This window comes from Thermobia domestica, chromosome 9, assembly GCF_964235325.1.
Source record: "Thermobia domestica chromosome 9, izTheDome1.hap1.1, whole genome shotgun sequence".
NCBI lineage: Eukaryota > Metazoa > Arthropoda > Insecta > Zygentoma > Lepismatidae > Thermobia > Thermobia domestica.
In genome coordinates this window covers 179,703,745-179,724,240 of record NC_137462.1, presented here as the reverse complement: position 1 = coordinate 179,724,240, position 20,496 = coordinate 179,703,745, and the positions used below count along the sequence as shown (strand labels likewise).

The following is a 20,496-nucleotide window of genomic DNA, read 5'->3' as shown; positions in this document are numbered from 1 at the left end:
ACAATCCAGACATACGAAGGAAGAAGGCCACCGGAGACGACGACATACCAGCAGATTTGCTCAAGGGATTAGGAGACAATGCAATGAAAGTAATGACTTCACTTATTAACAAGACACACCTGAACGGAGAATTGTCAAAGGATTTTCTTGATGCTAGAATCGTTGCATTACCTAAGAAAAAGCAGGCAATCAGACCTTATTTCCTACACCGGAAAGATTATTGCGCGTATATTAAACAGATGGTTGAAAAGTGTATAAGATATGTTGTGGGAAGATCAATTTGATTTCCGAAAAGAAAAGGTACCAGAGATGCTATTGGGTTGATCAGAATTGTATCAGAACGAGTACTTGACGTAAGGGAAGAATTGTGTTTGTGCTTCATCTACTGGCAAAAAGAATTCGATAGGATAAACTGAACCAACTTCTAAGAATACTTAAAAGAAATGGGGGTCAACTGAAGAGACTAACGATTCATTCGCAATCTGTACATAGGACAACGAGTGAAGGTGCTTGGATCAAGGAGAAACCAATAATGTGGACATTGGAAGAGGAGTCAGTCAAGGAAATATCATCCCAATTAGGCAACATTTACAGTGAGTGCTTAATGAAGGAAGCCTTAATGGGGGTTGGAGATTAAGATTGAGAGATCATTAACAATATCAGATATGCGGATATGCAGATGAGGTTATTATAGCTAGAACCGGAGAAGAACTACAGATTATGGATAAAATAGTAGATACTGGGAAACAATATGGGGAAATCAACGTCAAAAGATCGAAAGTCATGAGAATAACCCGTAGAAGCATCCTTTTATGAGTCAGAGGTGATAAAGAGAATTTGAAGAGGTTGATCATTTCAAATATTTGGGAAGTGCTTTGTAGAGTATCTTACTGCGCCGAAGAGATAAGGTGAAAAATTGCCGTAGCCAAACAGGCATTCAACAAGAACAGTTCACTCTTAACTAGCAGGCTTAGGAAGAAACTGGTTAAGTGTTATATATGGAGTATTGACTATATAGTTTGAAGACTTGGACATTACGAAAGTTAGAGAAGAAATGTTATAGAGAGCTTCGAAATGTAGTGTTGGATGAAGAAGATAAAATGGATGGAGAGAGTAACAAACAAAAATGTTTCAAAACGGGTAGGCGAGAAGAGGACACTTTTAGTAAACATCCTTTGTAGACGAACCATTGGATTGGACATATATCTCGAAGAAATTGTGTCCGTCATAATGCCATAGAGGGAAAAATGAAAGGAAAGAGAGTATTAGGAAGAACACAACTGAACGATGATTTGAAAAATAGAAGAAAATATTGGGCGCTAGAGGAAGCTGAAGATCAAGAATCGTGGAAGAAACATTTCCTGGCTCAAACCTTAAAAAAGTCCAACGATAAGTCAAAGACAGAATACTTAATAATAATAATAATAATAATAATAATAATAATAATAATAATAATAATAATAATAATAATAAGAAGAAGAAGAAGAAGAAGAAGAAGAAGAAGAAGAAGGTGTGTGGTAAACTATGAAAATACTTTAATTATGAAGGAACAAATCATGTTTTCCATAATGATCTTTATATCGTTCAAATCAGCAGAGTCCTGTTCTTCGCACAGGAAGAATAAAGTTTATGGAAAAAATTTCAAAAATACATGCAAATGTTTTGTGGTTTCAGAATAGTTATTGATGCAAGTCCGATATCACTAGAGTTATGTACATGCTCACCTCATTTCCTCTCTCTTCGTAGCCACACTTCGTAAAACTCCATCTTATTGTTAACCTACAACCTTGCAGCTACAACCTAGCAGTGCTGTTTACCTATCGTGTGTGGTTGTGCATCAAGGATCCCAAAGTGAACAGGTTTTAGGAATCTTCCACACCAAGTTTTCTGTGTCTAAAATTCAGTAACATCAAAAAAATGTATGCACCATAAAATCGACTAACATGAACATAATTAAGCTCAAGAGGTTCTAGCTGTTACTCACCAGTGTTGAATGGGACCGTGCACGGACTCCACATGTAATGACCAGCTACACGTATTCCAGGGAACTGTGACCTGTGCCCCGCGCAACAAATAAGTCTCTAGAAGGTATTTAAGTGCTGAAAACATTACCTAAGTGAGGTCCATCGTTTGAAAAAAAAAAAAAAAAAGACCAATTGCAGGTACCTCAACGATCGCCATCTATTTAGTGACAAGAGGAAGTTCATTACTCTGCTGGATGAAGTTTGGATTTACCTATCCAATTGTAGGAAAATTCGCCACCATAAATTAAATTTTGTCTAATGAAAAAATCGCATCCGTCACTGCAAGGCAACTTCTCCGAAAGAATTTATGGTTGTCGCGGTATAGTGCTATAACGGAAGATTCAATATTCGTCAGGTACCTTAAAACTGTAAAATCAACTCTGCAACATCTATTTATACAGAACACTTGCCTCGTCTGTATGGAAATGCCATAAATCAAGTTTGTCTACACCAAGGCAAGGTTTCATCATATACATCTATCTTACGCATAGATTTCTGCAACGAATCTGCAACGAATAACAACTAGCGGCATCAAGGAAATACCAATGAAGTCACCAGATGTCAACCCTATGGATTTTTGCGGGTTTGGTCGCCTAAAAAGAACACTTTCCTCACATCGTGTCAACATTCCCGGAACTTAATGAAATTCTGTAAAGAGGAACGGCTTCATAGAAGCCTTCCACAATGGAACTTGTGATTCATGGCTATTGCCAAGACATATGGAGGTCTCACAGACGCCAATAGATGGTGGTGGCTTTTACTAAGGTTCTTTTGAGTTCAAATTTGGACACACATATGCTATCAACTTTCTGCATTTGAAAAAACATATAGTATAAAACTTGACAATTTTATAGAACAAAATATCTCTGAATATTCTGCATCTACTCTTTTAGAAATTCTAGCCATCATTTAAGGGAGAGAGAAATGAAGTCCTATATATGAAATCAACAGAAACGAAAGCACCTATACCATAAAAATTTGCTGAATTTTACAAGACCTACTCTTCGTTATTTTGCATAATTTGCTGTTTTCTGTAGTCTGCTTTCATTACCACAATAATTTATGTTACAATTACTACCTTTCACTTATCCATCTTTATAGAAATCATCACCGTATGAACTGCACTGCTAATACAGTTTCTACACACTTTAATATTGAAATTATTAGAAATAAAAATATTCAAATCCAAAGATATTGAAATTTATTTTCACAGAACGCAATTTCAAAAGAAACTGATATTACAATCGTGTACAACTAGTCATTAAATATTTTATATAAAGATTTTTTAATTAGAGTTATATTTCATAACTTCTGCAATGGATACAAAAATATTATGTACAGTGCGGATAATTTCAATGATAATTAAATAATATCCCCTTAATTTTTGTTTAAGAAATAATAGTACACATATAAAATAATTTCACAGCTTTTACAAAACTTTCATGAACAGGGAATAAAATATTCCAAAAACATTTTACTTGTTTTGTCATTTTATGTAAACCATTCCATTGTAGTATAATTTAGGTTTGTTACCACACAATTAAAAAACACTTTTCTAAATTAATTCTTAAATGCTTAGTCTCTTCCATTTCTATTTCGACAACACATACTCGATATTTATCATTTAAACAATCGAAAAAGTGCAAGAAAAATATAGTCAATTAAATAATTAACAAAACTGCATCACATTTCCAAGTGTGATCTGGTCTACGTCAAGATAGGAAATATGCAAAAATAAATTTGTCACGTTCACGTGAAACCAGTTTTTGGTTAGTAGTTGATGTATTCTATCACTTAGAAGTCCATAATACGTAACTTGTCACTTTTATGATCTCTTTGTATCTAGTCATCGTGACCGCATCAATTCCGACTTCACAATTCTAATAAGATAACTTCGAAGGTAACTTAACAATGGAAATAACGGCATTGCAAATCTTGAAATGTCTTCATAGTATAAATCCAGACACACAATTGCAATCTCAGTATGCGATTTCAATCAGATTTCTGCAGACCATCACAAATGCATGTACTACTGGCATCAATTTAGTTTATTTTAAAATACACACAAAAAACTCCTTTTTGTTTTAAACTACTTCAGCTTTTATTACACTCTATTGTCTTCCAAATGTTCTGGTAGAAACGAACTAATAATTAACTGGAAAGATGTTATCTAATTATTTTTAAAATTCCATGTTAATGGCAGATACTCACATACACACCCACATTCTCTTTCGCTGCCCACAACAACACGAATAAATGCGCCGCAAACACAATGATCACCTTTATTTCTTATGGAACTCGGAAATACACAGCCTGCAACTCCACGATCCTTCAGGAGGTGACGATAAGGGAGGACTTAAGCAATACATATGATAACCTCTATCGCAGTCATCACAGAACAGCAACTGATCCTGCAACATACGAAACAGATGAGTTACTACTAGTGTTGGTGGTTTTTAACAACAGCGTCACACTCTCATTTCCTAATATATTTATTACTTCAACAAAATCCATCAGCAATTCACAGCAGAAAATGAGAAACTAAAAGTTTGAACACCACAACAGCGAAGTACCACAAAAACAAATTAGGTAATACCAAAATCGGAGTAACTTTAGAAGTTTCTACTAAAAGAGGTTTCATAAAATAAAATAAAATACAGTATTTCATATGAAAATTAGGAGTATCCTCATTGCGAATTGTATACGAAGAATGTGACTGGATGTTAGGATTACAATTAGGAATTATATTTTGGGGTTTTTGGCATCTATAGCTATTTTAGACTGTCACGTATGAAGGATAAAGATCTTTGGCGATCACACTACCTGGGAAAGTGGGGAAGGTTGTGACCTGGAACCTTTATGTTAGGTATCATCCCGCATTTGTCTGGTGTAAATGAGGAAAATCCAGGAACACCTTACTCAGAATGGCTCGCCTGAAAAGGCTTTTACACTTTTCTGACCAAGTGCTCCACCCGACAGCTCGCACCACAGGAGAGATTTTAAAGGGAAATATTCTCTGAAATTAATTTCATTTTTTAATTATGATAATCAACGAATAGTTGAATTTCAGAGATCATTCAAAACCTCAATACTGACATCTTCAACATTAAAAAATCCTATCATGAATAATGCAATCATCATAGATGGTAATTGAAGTAGATTGCATTGTTCAAGCACAAAAGAATTTTTGGTACATACCCGATCTGGTGACTTAGCCCCGATCTCAAGAGTGAAAATTTGTTGCTGGTCAGGGAGTGGAGTTGTTAGTTACGACACTAGCTCAATAAGTAGATTCAATTACCGGCTCAATTGGTCATTTTTCACTCATCGAATTTCATTAACAATTTTATTCATCTAATACCGAAGCTACTTTATAAATATCAAAATCTGAATTTATAGCATAAAATTTACGTGTAACATAATTTGTAGCATAGCATACCAAATCAGTGCATATATAAGTTGATATCACAAAACTTAACTGTGTGAAAACCATGAAATTCAAGCGATTTCAAGAAATATGATTTTTCTTTTATGAAACTAATTTCTCATATGTTTATTTACTTATACATCAGAGGATCTTCAATACATGCAAATTATAAATGCTCCACTTCAAATACACACGCAATTCTAACTTCTTTATAATAATAAACTTTTGAACGTAGTGTGTTTAAATTACTGTGCTACATACATAACTATCCACTGCTGTTAGGATAAGGAATGATTAAAATTTAGATTTCAACTGTGGTCTCCAGCACCTCTATCGGAATAACACGGGAACGCTGCCAAAACAGAGACTACTCAGCACTCTGCGCCGCCTTGGTACACAGAATTTTACTGCACAGAAGTCGATGACGATAATGTCTGTTTAGTTGATTAATATATACAGAGGTTAATGGACTTGTATTGAGCCGAATTTGAAGGTGCCACTTATCTTGGAAATGCTGTTTCCACCACCGGATTGTACGATCTACAAGCTATTATTGCCCGGCATGGGAGTTTCCATTGCATCTGGACCATAGATACTGCATCTCACTCCTATATACAGGCTTTCCACAGGCCGGAGACAGTGCGGGCTTGGGGATGAGGCCACTTGAGGAGTCCGAAAGCACAATAGTCCATATGCCAGCAATGTTTCGCCGTATACTGGATGCTTTGTCTTAGTGCAATTCAACCTGGTTCATATCTTGTCTGGACAGTGCTGGGTTTCATGCTGGTACATTTCAGTCAGTACATGAGTCCGGTAGTACGCAGCATTGATTTCACTCCATTTTTCAGAGATGCAGTGTGCCTCTGCATGAGACACCAACAACAATCATGAATCCTTCTGGAAAATCCCATGCGCACTGGCGAAAGAACATGCTTCGGCAAAAGAACAACAGGTCTGTATGTACTGGAACCAATTTTACCACGGTCTGTGAACAGGGTGTCTACCAAGCAAGCATAATCAAATTCCCTGACTTTCCCTGACATTATCTCTGACAAAATTATGATTTTCCCTGACTCTGTTGCTATCTGTTTTCTTAGTATAACTCATGAAAAATAACTTATATTTAAAGTGAACTGTAAGCTTTCATCATTGTTTATATGCTTACACAATATTCTACAAACGTACAAACGAACCAATTCATTTATCTGTAATTTATTACGATTTTAGTGGCCTCCCTTCTACTCATTTATTTTTATTTAGTCATCACACTAATAGAATTTAAATGCAAAAACTTTTGGAAATGGGTTTTCCTATACAATAACTTTTTTGTTTACACAGATGGTTAACTTAGACCATTATCACAGACGTTATACAATTTTCCACATACATACATAACTCCACTGAGTAGTATTAAATGTTCACGAACAAATATACAACCTTAAAACTGTATTTACATGCACTTCACAACGTTAGTCAGATTCTTTACAGTTTCTGCAACACTTCTATCTGGTTGTCTAATTTAGCAATCTCCTGGTCAGTGTTTTCTTGAAGTTTGGCTTTCTTAGCTTCAAGTTCTTTGATTTTTAGAGCCGTTCGTTTTCGCTCCGATTGTTCGTCCTTCAGTTGTTGCTTCTGAAGATGACTTTCTGCTAACGCTTCCTTTCTTTTTTGTGATGCATTTCGCATATTTTATATATCATGAGCTTCGTAATTTCGATGTTCAGAATGCCTCCTAATTTCAAGAACACTATCATACACTAGACATTGTGCAATAAGTGACACTTTTTGAAAATTAGGTAATATCTTTGTTTACTGAGAAGCCGGACTAAGCAATTTTTTTACAAAATGATACAGTTGTTTATATTCCTCTTTGCCTTTGAGTAGTTGTGAGTATAACTGATCTAACCTGTCTGCTTTTCTTGAAAAGCACTCCAAATTAACTTTCAAGGTTGAGGAAAGATGTGTATTGCCTCTTTACTTCATCTGCTGTAATTGCTGTAATTATGTACAGCAATATTAGAAGGCACAGGGAAAGTTGGTGAATACCAACACACCTCAATGACCAGCCAATACTGCTGAAAGAAATCGCTGATACAGCTTGCATTATAAGAAACTGGAGCATGGCAAGGTTCCTCAGTTAAGCTTCGCTGGGGAAGAACAAGCACATACGAAACAAAGAAAAAAGAGTGGACATGGGAGGATAGGAAAAAGCACATTAAAAAAATAATAGTGATAATTAGTGACTAGTCCTCAGAAAAAAAATGCTAATACACATTTAGCATATTGCTAATATGTAACAATTTAAATAATAACTGAAACTGCTCTTGGCTTGTATTTTTAATAATTCAATGACTGAAAAATACAGGAAATAAAGAACAAGATTAAAATATAGGACAAATATACACACACTTCCAAAATATAGGGAAAAAATAGGAAAACAGGACAGATGGGAGACCTGAGTTTCTGATAACGTTTTTTAATAACAAACAAACAAAAATTAGGTGGGTTTTATGGGAAACTGAAAAATCTTTCCCATGTTATTGAAGTGGCACATATTCTGCACCGCAAAATGTTGGTACTTCCGATAGGGCCATAATGACGAAATTCGGCATGCTTGTAGGTTTATGAGGTGCGAGATTATAGCCCGAGCTAGCGCGAGGGTCTTGGTGCGAAGCCCCAGCTAGCCTTAGGCTAGTTCCCATTATAGAGGTCCTGGGCAAGATTTCCCCAGACACACAATGATATTCCCTGACTGGTAGACACCCTGGTGAAGAAAATCAACGCCTCATCAAGAATAACAAACTTTCATCGATCATACAGCGAGATCACATTCATACAGCCTCCTGCAGTTCCGTTTTAGCTCAGCAACATGACACGGTTTCAAGGCGTGCACACTGCTCTTCGCGAACGACCGTGAGGCGTAAATCCCTATGAATGGCGCTGTTATCATCTGCGATGTGCGACATTTTCTGGCCACTGCATACTATGTGGGGAAATTTTCGAAGGTCGCAGCCCACGCCGCAGCACACGCAATAGCGGCAGGGTCCTCTTCACTGGATCGATTTCTAGCTGCTCACATCAGTGTGGTGGATCCAGGACTCTGCCGTGAAGTTAGCGTCGGAAAGAGCCATAATGAACCCCTTCCAAAATCTGTTCAGTTTCGGTGCCATCAGAGTAAGCTCAACCACCCTAATCTATTGTGTGACTAACAAGATACTGTTGCTTGCCTCGTGCTAATCTCATGGCGATGGGTTTCGCATAAGCGATACAGATGCACATTGACTTCCTCTTAATATAAATAATTCAACCTCTCTTAAGTACGTAATTTGGAGAATCTCGCCAAACTCTCTTGTTTGACACTTCACGCAAAATGTTTCACCAACATTTAATTTTGTATTTTAACAATATTCCCTTTACCTAACTCTACATTCCAAGTACCACTTTTGACATTATGACGCATCTCAATCATTAAATTGTCAAATCGTTTAGGTTCTCCGTGAAAATAAAAATATTTACATACAGACATGGAATAAAGACATGAAAAAATCCTATTCCTCTTAGCTTCACCGCTGACGGATAAAAATATAAAATTATAAAGTAGACCAGTTTTGAAGCATTTTAAATATATTGCTTGGCCGTTAGCGGACTAGTCAGCACTAACCAGAATATTTAATTTTCACATGCACACACTATTCAAAATTAATCATAGACGTTCTTCTTTTATTAACACAGCTCATTACCGTATTTACCTACAACAATTGTACAATGCTGGGTTGCAAATGATAAATCTTCTGAAGCATGTTACATGCACTATTAATAGTGTCCAAATATACTTAGCACTTACATCATTATCCGACGTCCCGCATATTGAGCAACACTTGCATTCAATGCACTGCCAACGATACTTCCTCACGGATATAATCATATTTGCTGTGAACTGCAAGCAACTGGGGTGGCCTGAAAAAAAATACGTAAGGACTTTATAATATAACAGAACAAGAACTAAAAGTAAGATACACTTTTATTTTTTTTAAAAGTTACATCTTTTTTCAATATATAGAGAATATCAAGATTTGTAAAAGGCACAATAAAACATAACTTACTTATTAATTTATCACGTCTGATTTGTTTTATCAATTACTGCTCTTTGATGGTTTAAGTTATCAAATTTTTATCCCTAGTATATGGAAATGGAAAAGGCATCTAGAATTAATCTAGTGTACATGTATCTTATTCTCCGATATTACTTTTTTCCTACACTTGGTTGATTGGATTGAAGTTTAACGTTCCTTTCAGCAGTGAGGCAATACGAGATGTTGAGCTATAGCTTAGATCTAAATCACATGAGCTACCACCTGGAATCGAACCTGGATGTCCCGCGTCGAGACACGTAAGCTTGCAAATTGATTTATTCGTATAGCAACAGGTTCGCCACCTATGCGTTCTTTTTTTTTTTTTTTGCTTAACCATTGTGAAATCGGAACACAGATATATCATCAAATTAACTGCATAAAATATGTTTTGTCCACGGTAAGGAAGTTTGTGGCAGTATCAGTGGCGGTTTCACTTAATGTTTGCATGTTTGTGCAAACCTCCTTCCAATATTTTCACTTTTTATTTATGCTAAATCACTTTTCGTTTTATTGTCAACATCATCTTTCCTTAAAGAAGTGCGTTTGAAACGGGGCTGGCTAATAGCTTTCTGCTTGGGAGTTTGACAAAATCCACAGCTGGGCTACTGCGGGGGTTGCGAGGTGCGAGGATCCTTATAGTATAATGACCACAGTTCGTATATTTATATAAACAAGGCTATTGATAAATCAAAATCCATTTTACACACTGCATCAAGATATTACCTTTTTATTGTAGTACGTAACAAGTTAAACAAGTACACTCTTTGAAAATTGTACATATAGATTTCACGAGATGGATCTTCAGTTATGCATTATTTATATTCCGTTGCTGTGACAACTAAAACTCACATCGTCGAATCACTAACATAACAAAATATAATCACATAATAACAGAAAGAAAATTACTTCTATTTCTCTTGTCGTATTCTTCTTCTTCCTTTCTTGAACAGCTTGTGCACAATTTAAAAGCACATTTTGCCCTTAAATACAAATAAAGATATAATAAAGATATTAAAATACAAGCATCGTTGTAATAGTGCCTCATAGAAATCTATATGTTTGCTGATTTTTTGCAAGCAAATCTACCAACAAAAACAACTTTTCCAAAACAAAACGCTTTGGAACTGGAAATTCTCCACCGTCTTTCCCCCTTGCAATATTGGTTGACACGGTTCTCGCCTCAAGGGGATGGTCCCTTAAGTCGTACACAGAGAAGAAGGAAAAAACCTTGCGCCTTGTCTAAATGCGAGATTGCCAAATGGTCATAACTATTGGTTCTGTCAACCAAGTAAGGTCAAGGCAGCTATGGAGACAGTAAAGGCGACCTCGTGAAGAGTGAAGACAGATTGAGGGTGGCAATAGTTAATACATTCGTGTTTGAATGAGTAGAAATTTGGCAGCATAGAGAGAATGCTTTCCTTTCATATGTGTGTGGGTGAAGGAGAGAGTTGGAGAGCGCAGTTTTTAGAAAAAGAGCATTAATGGAGGAAGGTGTGAGATTTTAAAGGGGACTGCAATCCGTGTCCACAACTCGACTGACCAATGTCCAATGTAGGAAACCCTTGTCTTTCTTCACTTTCCTCTTGTGAAATTAAAAATGCTTTGTTTTGTTTTCCGTGTTTGTTGTTCAGGGCGGGGGAAGATGAAGAGTAAAAAAGGGGTTGTGGATATCTAGCATCTGCACAACAAAATAAATAAAAAAAATGAAAATTCGTTAGCTCATATAAAACACGATAATCTCACTGTGTTGGGAAATGTGTATATTGCTGCTCAAGTAGATGCTGGTTATAGGCGGTCCACTGAAAATCACAATCAAAAAGTGACGCAAAACAGGTACGTGCTCAATATAATCATCAATTTGGTTGTGTGGCGTCTTCGAACTGACTTTAAGAGGACATGATGAAACAGACTCTTCTTTAAATCCATGCGTATTTAGTGGATTAATTAATTTCAGCGTTGAACTTGACAGCACTCTCAAGAGTAATTTAGAAAACGCAAAAATTTCTAAGGGTACGTCAAAAAACATACAAAATGAGCTTCTAAATTGCATTTTAGAAGTATACCATGAAGAAATGGCTATTATTGTTTATACTAACTACTGTATTATTATTATTATTATTATTATTTATATTATTAATAATATTTATTATTATTAATTATAATAATATTAATAATAATGAAAAAACGAGGTCATATATTGTACACCACCTAAAATTCAAAGCAAGAGCTGCCACTGGGAGGCAGGGTTGTTTTGTTTAAAACAAAGGATTAAAACTTGTTTTAAACAAATTTTATATACGTTTTAAACATTTTGTTTTAAACACGTGTATTTTTTAGGCTTGTTTTAAACATATGTTTATTTTTATTTTATTTTATTTTTGTAAAAAATCTGCCAGAGAAAGAAAATTACCAAGAAGTGATCCCGTTCAGAAGGCTATTTTCTTCCCGTACAGTGTTGCCATACTTGGTACAATTATCAAACTCAGCCCTTTTTGTCATTCATCGGTCCGTTGGTACCACGCTGGCATTTTCAGCCCCTTTTGTGAAAAAAGTTGATACAATTCTATCAAATTCATTCAGCACCATTTAACAGATACTTGGCACATTTTCAAAAGTGTCAGTAAGACTTTTCCTACATATCATAGAGGCACGTTTGATTTCCTTACAATATATATCGTAGATGAAAACTGTTTTCCCTTTTAATCTGTGGCCTCTGTTATACTTTCTACGTGCGAGAAAAGTTTCATCTACTTCCACAATTGTTCGGGATTTTCCTATTTGGATGTTTATAAAAAGTATTTTTTAGAAAGAGCAATTTCTTGATTTAGATTCTCAGAAAAAAGGGGACGGAGTGTTCTAGAACTTTACTTCTTTTAGTTTCGTATTATAGAGCCATGTATTACACTGTGATAAAACAATGAATTCAGCCCTTTTTGTTTTAATTTGGTACTATTTTTCAGCCCATTCCAGGGCTAGGACTGTGACAACACTGTTCCCGTGTGAATGTTTTGATTTCTCGTGGCTACTGCAGGTCGATGTGGTGATCCACAATTTATTTCGTCTCTTTTTCCCTTGTTTTTCTTTATCGTCTATTGTACTGCTTAAATGCTTATCAGTTAACTTGTGAGAAAGTGTTGTAGTCGAAGGTTGGACTACTTGTAGAAATGATATAAAACAATAAATAAAAGAATTATCATTGAAACAAGTTTTTGTGTTGTATTCAGAAAACAAAGGGCTCTTTACTAAATTGCAGTTCTGAAATTAAAATATCGCAGGCATTTGTTAAAACATACAGTACATATATTTGGTTCTCAGTCTTCGTACAACTTGGAATCGTATAACATGAGTTTTACGGGAAGAAAAAAGGACACCATTTCTAGTAAACCGAAGAAACTAATTTTATACGTTTCGAACAAACTTGGGTTGCAGGATAAATTTGGCTCCAACTTAGGTTTTTTTAAAAGTATTTTTAGATATGGGTCATTCAGAGCACAATGATCCAAGTCCATTTTCAAAACGGTTCATTTTTGCTCAGCAAACATAGTATCTTCGTAGCGAAGAGTCCGAAATAAATGAACCAAAAATCACGTGTAAAGCTGCAGTGTGGGCTAGAGTTTCATAAGAGAACTGCTAGACAAGAGCGTTTCTAAAACGGGGGAACAGGAGAGCTAATTTCCCTCTCCCTGCTCATAAATTTAAGATATTGTGTACGCTGCAACCTGAGAAAGATTAACAACTCAAGCTCCAAATGTCATTGTCAATGATGCATAACTACATTAAATAAATGCAGGGTGTGTCAAAAAGAATACATCGACGAAAAACGTCATATATTCGCAACCACGAATCCGAAAAGAAAGAAAGAAAACTACGTGACAAGGTGCAATCTACAGTTTTATATGATTACCGCTAGAAGGGCGTCCGTTCAGAGGTCATCCGCCTTCCTACCGCCTACCCTGAATTTCGAATTTTGGGACAGTAATGCAGATTTATAAACCTTTTGCTGAGCAAAGCCCAACAGAAAAAAAAATTAAGTCCTTACACCGAATAAATACGGAGTTTGATCAGTTAAAATCCATTTCCATTGGCCGCAAGGAGCTATAGGCTTATATTGCTCTTGTGTATTTTTTTCTTCTTGACCCACGGATTCCAAAGATGGCTCTACTTTCGAATTTCGGACCTGCTTAAACTATTTGAACAATCCTGCCTGCCATCACATTAATCTTTATCGCCTTGCCGTCCCTGCGACTCTATTGTGCCTAAGCAACTTTCCAGTTTTGATCATTTATATTTCCTCCGTATTTATTCGGTGTAAGGGCTTCAAACTTGTTCTGCTGGACTTTGCTTATAAAAAAGTTTCTAAATCTGCCTTACTGCCCCCAAAATCTGAAATTCACAGTGGGAGTGGGCGTGGCTGCCCTCCTGTCCCCACTGACGCCCTTGTCTAGCGGCTGTCATATGAAACTAGCCCACGCCCTTTCACGTGGTTTTAGTTTCATTTTTCGTACTCTTGACTGCGAAGATATTACGGTTTGAAATAGCATTCATTTGCTGAGCAAAACTGAACATTAATGAAAATGTACTTGGATCCATTGTGCTCTGAATGTCCCAAATATGATTTTTCTTCAATACAACTATTGAGTTAAACAACAACCAATACACAGGCTTGCAGAAAATATTCTAAAGTTAGCACAACATGAAATGTGCTTGAAACATTAATTTTGGAAAATTTATTATTTTAAAATAATTTTATTAGCATCAGTATTCCGAAATAGCAATCAAATTTTTGCAACTAAAATTCACCCAACTCCAGGTGATCAATTGAGTAAAAATTATGTACATGTGTGTACAATTCCAATAACAATACAATTATTTGAGCCAAATATCGTATAGACAAATTAATTTGGGTAATATATATATAAAAAAAGTGCGTTATCAGTGACACTCTCATTTCCAAAACCGCTGGTGCTACAAAAACTAAATTTGATATATTAAAGTGCACTACGAAAATATTTAATCTTTTTTCGAATATCATCTTGAACAACAAGTGGCCAATAAAAATTCATTTAAGAACTATATAAAAGCCATTTTTAGTAAAACGACTTTATTTCTGTTATCAATGTTGCACTAATCAGTATATACAGGATGAATCTGTAATACTGGTTGCAAGTAAAGAGTAAAAAGTCTTAACAAATAAGTTATTACACGATTTTGAAATATGTTTTAAACAGTTCAAAATGTTTAAAACATTTTTTTTGTTCGTGTTTTAAAACATGTTTAAAACATTTTGAACGTATTTTCATGTTTTAAACACGTGTTTTTTTTAAACTGTATTTTTTACAACCCTGCTGGGTAGTATACCAAAGTATCGTACAGTAGGCTCGAGATGAGTTGAGTTGATTTTGAGTTTAACGTCCCGTTCAGTGGTGAGGCTATATGAGACTGGACCTACTGATTATCGTGGAACCCGAACCACATGAGCTCCTGCCGGGATACAGTAGGTTCGAGTACGAAGTTCGGGAGTCGCGGGTTGTTTCGTACGTCATGTCCGTAAGGTCGGATACGCTGTCATCGGAGGCCTGAGGAGCGCTTAAATTTAGCAGTGAAGCTATTCACGATTGTAGAACATTTTGGATACACAAAAGCTGTTACACGAAAAGAGAAAAGTCAATTCATATTTATTGCATGCGATGCAGATTTAATTTATATTTAAAAAACAGAATGATGCCAACTTGAATTAAAGAAAGAAAAACACGGCCTGTTATTTTAAGTTATGGTTATTATTTTTACAATAATTTTTGTTATGACAAATGTATCTCAATGTTCAATTTAAATGTAACTACTAAGTTAAATAAGTTTAATTTCTTATTTAACAGAGGAGATACCGTATATAGAATCTCATATGTATACAGGGTGTTCCACTAGGAAATAGCAATATTTTGTGAAATGATAGTATTGCATTATATTACAAGCAAACTAACTAACTAACTAACTCTATGGCCTATGGAACCCGAAGGTTCAATGCCGCGTTCACAAAAGCTCTCCACTGACTTCTATCCTTAGCCAATTGGATCCAGTTTCTACTTTGTATTCCTATCTCTGCGAGATCCATCTTAATATTGTCCTCCCATCTGCGCCTAGGTCTTCCTAATGGTCGTTTTCCGATTGGTCTTCCAGTCAAGACTTTGAAAGCGTTTCTACTTTCTTCCATCCTAGCTACATGACCTGCCCATATTACAAGCAAAACAAAATCTATATAAACCATGGGTTAATTTGACTTCGTCGATATCGATATATTAAAATAAAGACCAAATTATTACATTTATATTTTGCTAAAGTCCCTTATCTCTGGTAATAATGAAGATATCGGCATCATTTAAAAACAGGTAAATAAAGAAGGAAATAGGCTTCTAAAAGGTATAACACTAGTTACATTCATGCTCCTCTTTAATCGGAAAAAGTTCCGAATTTTAAAATTTCAATTTTTTACCTTCAGATTCGGGAATCGAACCTGATATCTTAAAAAGTAACGAGAGTAAATGAGCAATATCACTACTCAATCTACTTGCATAAATGCCCATAATTTCTGTCGCACCACTACCATTGCCGTCGGCGATACACGAAAGATATAATTATTTAAAAATGAATACTAAGAAAAATGTTCACTGAATATATTGAGCAAATGGACAAATACCACGTAATAATTTGTATTTTCTGTTGAAGATCTGCAACAGCCTGATAACCCAAAATGAATACATAACAATAAAGCAAATTCACGAATCACATACAGAATACATAATACTATGCAGTTTTCTTCGACAGACCGCTCGAGTAAAGATCGTTACTATCGAAACAAGAAAATTATTAAGACATAAAATTATTTAAAACCTTTCAAACAGACGAAATTATTCGTAAATATCTACTGAGTAAATCATCATAGTAAATTTTCCAAAATTTCTCCAACTGCAATATACATAGCACGGAGTGATAGAACATGCCTTGTAGTTCTCCGCAGATCATCATGAAGCTCTCATATGGTATCGAAGGTCTTACTAATTTGTGCATTCAGTTCTTCTCGTATACCACATTTTCTTCAGTAAGCAGTCTCTTTAACACAACCCCATGCACAAAAATCTACAATCTAGTGATCGATATGGCCAGTGAATGTATGCACCATGGTTGATCTACCAATACGGGAAGTTTGTGTTGATATGAAGTGAGTATAATGACAGGGCGCTCCATCATTTTGAAAAAGCAGCCTTATTCGTGTAGCTAGAAGAATATCTAACTACAGTGGGAAATAATCTTGCGGAAAATCCAGATACGTTTGGCACGTATTTCGTCCTGGTAACACAACTGGAGTCAATAATTGAATCATCAGCTATTCCGCATCATACTTTCAGAGCAAAACATTCTTGGAAATTTGTCTGTATGTTGCACGCGGATTCTCACGCATCCATTGATGTGCGTTCCAAGTGAAAATAGCTTTGTCCGTAAATAGAATGTGAAAATAAATGTCTATGCCTGCACCGACAAAATTCCATACGCAAATCACCGTTCCCTACATGGAAGTATTACAACTATTGTAGCTGAAAATAATGTAAACCTTCTTCGAGCAGTAACCGATGCACACAGGATCGTGTTACACGCTCAGGTGTGGCAATAATGATGTGCTGGTTATAGGGCTTCTTTTTGAACCATTTCTAAAATATTATAGCCCTCATCAAGTGTGTGCCATCGGAGACGTTCAGATGACAACCGTGGACTTGGCAGCAGTCGCTATTACGTAATGCTCTATACAAGACTTGAAAATGCGCCCCGATCAGGGTACCGTCGTAAATATTCTTCTACCGCACGCGTTGAACTACAATTGCAGAAGCCATAGACAAATAGCATGTCCATATACTAGGCATTTGTGTGCAAGTGCTGCATTTCTGCCACTTTGTACTCTCACTATGCCACTTAAAATTCATTTGTGTGCAAGTGCTGCATTTCTGCCACTTTGTACTCTCACTATGCCACTTAAAATTCATTCACTTCACCATTTAATCTCTTTATCACTTTCCATTGTCATTTTACATACACTTTTTCTTTCAACACGTACAATGGTATAAAGCTAATTCATTTCCGATCAACAATACACTTTTTGAGGGTTGTAGGACTGCTGCACATGTTTAATACAAAATGCAAACATAACATATTTCTCAAGTATTTGTTGAGTATGGTACGGGCTCCTTTAACCAAAGATTATGTTTCCTTTTGTAGTTTTATTAATTTGTTTTTCTCTGTAAGTTGTTTTATCACAGTATGCAACTGATAGGTTCTTCTTAGTTCTGTCATCTTTTGGCAAACAAAAAATATCTTTTGTAAGCCAATTAATTTACCATAATTATTGATGCAAAATAGTTTTCAGAACTCAAAATTCATTAACACTGAGTTATTACAATAACATTGATCTCAAAATTCCTTGATTTCCAACATATTTAATACACATGTGATATACTAAACTTTACGAGATATTTTGAGGTGGATTTTGGAATGACTTTTTCGTTCTTCGTCCTGTATCGTCGACGGCAATGGTTGTAGTGTCAAAAATTATGAGCATTTACATGATGTATTACAGAATACATTGGGTAGTGATATTGGTCTTTTACTCTCATTATTTTCTACGATATCAGGTTCGATACCCGAATCTGAAGGCAAAAAATTGGAATTTTGAATTTCGGAACTTTTTTCCTCGAATAAAGGGATGCTTAAACGTAACTAATGTTATACTTTTTAAAAGACTATTTCCTTCCTTGCCTACTACCTGCTTCTAAACGAACCGAATATCTTCATTATTACCAGCGATATGGGACTTCAATAAAATGTATATGTAATAACTTGGTCTCTATTTCGATATATCGATATCTTTAAAACGAAGTTGAGTCGACCCATGGTTCATATAGACTTATTTCCTTGTAATAATCCATACTATCATTTTCCAAAATATTGTCTCTTACTCCTGGGACATCTTATTTTATACGAGGGATGATCACAAAAGAAGGTTACAAAGGATGTGTTATTTTGTGTTATTCACTGTGCCTTAACGGAAATTTTTCTGAAGATCAACAACCTGTTTATGTAGTTGCACGTTTGAGAGCTTCGGACTCTGACCATGTATACCAGAGAAGAAATTTAAAATGGTGATTCGTCTGGAAAAACAGCTAAGAGTAGAAGTGAGGTCAGTGGTCCTGTAGGCCAAAAATACTACACCTGCTGACATTCATAGGGAGATTGAGGCGGTGTATGGGGAGGGTTCGATTTCAAGGCAATATGTAGTGAGTGTTGTTGTGTCTTCAAAGAAGGGCGGACCAGTATTGTTACGACAACCATGATCAGAGAGGTACAGCCAGTACTTCAAACCTTGACGTAAATTGTGTTTGTGTGGATGAATGTATTCATCCATACAGAAGAACATAGCGCTAAATATCAGCTGAGCTGAGAAGAAGAGCACTGTGATTAGGAACACGAGAACATACACTTAAAACATTGGATGGATGTCATTTTCTCCAGGGAAGAAATTCAAAGAGACTGCTTCGTACAGGAAAGTTTTGTGCACTGTATTCTGGGACGAATCAGGATCGTTTTTTAATAGGGAGAAATCGTGAATGTCGAAAGCTATCGCAAGACACTTCTGAGGTTATGGGATGCCAGTAGACGAAAATGTTTTGGTCTCCGTCGTGGTGTAATTTTTCTGGATGATGTAAGACCCCATTCAGCACAAAAAAAAAAAAAAAAGTCGAGTATATTCAGTGTTTACACTAAGAACGACTAAAGCATTACTTCAACAGCCGTGACCTAGCCCCGAGTGATTTTCCCCTATTCTCTGCTCTAAAGCAGAACATGGCCGGCCATGATCATCTGACATGTGGATGATGTCAAAATCGCTGCCTCATGGTGAATACGAGAACTTGACGCGGATTTCTCTGCAACCCGTATGTAAAATCTACAGTTGTGGCATGTGCTTGAACAAAAGAAAGCTGATTACATAGAGGACTAGTGTCGAATGCCCTGTAAGTTGATCAAGTCTCAGCAGGTGGTTGATCTTCCAGCTATATCTTACACATATTCCTTTTTTTTAATCATTCCTCGTCTATATATATAAGAAAAAGCAGTAAGAAAAATGTTTCTATGACAAACCGACAATTATCGGCTATATATTGCGATATTTGAATTTTTAAAGCGGTATCGCATTGCATTTTGCGATTTAAAAAAAAAAAATGTGATACAAATGAAATATTGTATCGCAAAATGCGATACACTTATAATCACAATTTATTACTGAGGTGAGCTACTTTTGCAACAAAAAACAATATACCAGTGTCTTTTCTTCATGACATAACTGTTCTCTAATAAACGTTCAGTAATAAATATCCCCTTGCTCGAAACCCCAACCTTACCCATTTTGGCAGGGCCGGCTTTTACTGTATATGTACCACATGCATTTGTACGAGGCGGCAAAAATAAAGTATTCAAAACTGCAGTATATGAAAAATATATTATTTAAAATCAATATTTCTTTTGGAACCACACTTCATGATGATGTTAATTAAATTTACTTATCTTTCCTTCTATTTGCGTACTACATTCACAAGTTACGTACGTTTACGTTGCATTAGTTGTGTGGACAGCGTTAAAGCAAATGGTTGATCGTTGTAAAGTGATTTAAGCAAGAACTCGATCATTCTCGGACAGTAATGGACATCTGTACCATTTAGTTATTTATGATAGTTTTCATATGAAATTAGTCTTGCCTTTGTCATAAGAAACTTCCTTATCGCTGAACATGGAAAGGGTTTTTTTTTTTTTTTTTTTTTTTTTTTTTGTATCGAAAGAAAAAATACCTGTTTCCTTGATTGCAACTTTGTACTGA

At 35.7% G+C, this 20,496-nt stretch overlaps 1 protein-coding gene across 4 annotated transcripts in view; it reads right to left on the bottom strand.

Annotated features, from left to right (window-relative positions):
• Positions 1 to 3,208: 3,208 nt before the first annotated feature.
• Positions 3,209 to 20,496, bottom strand: part of d4 (double PHD fingers d4) — a 131,870-nt gene continuing 114,582 nt past the window's right edge. For 3 of the 4 annotated variants that reach the window (XM_081725544.1, XM_081725545.1, XM_081725546.1), the window contains exons 8-9: positions 9,296 to 9,408; positions 3,209 to 4,435 (exon numbers count right to left, since the gene is read on the bottom strand). In XM_081725544.1, the coding sequence (XP_081581670.1) occupies positions 4,307 to 4,435; positions 9,296 to 9,408 (242 nt within the window). In that variant the 3' untranslated portion in view covers positions 3,209 to 4,306. Of the gene's footprint in view, positions 4,436 to 9,295; positions 9,409 to 20,496 lie in introns of those variants that run through there. The other variant, XR_014126811.1, reaches the window with a different exon arrangement.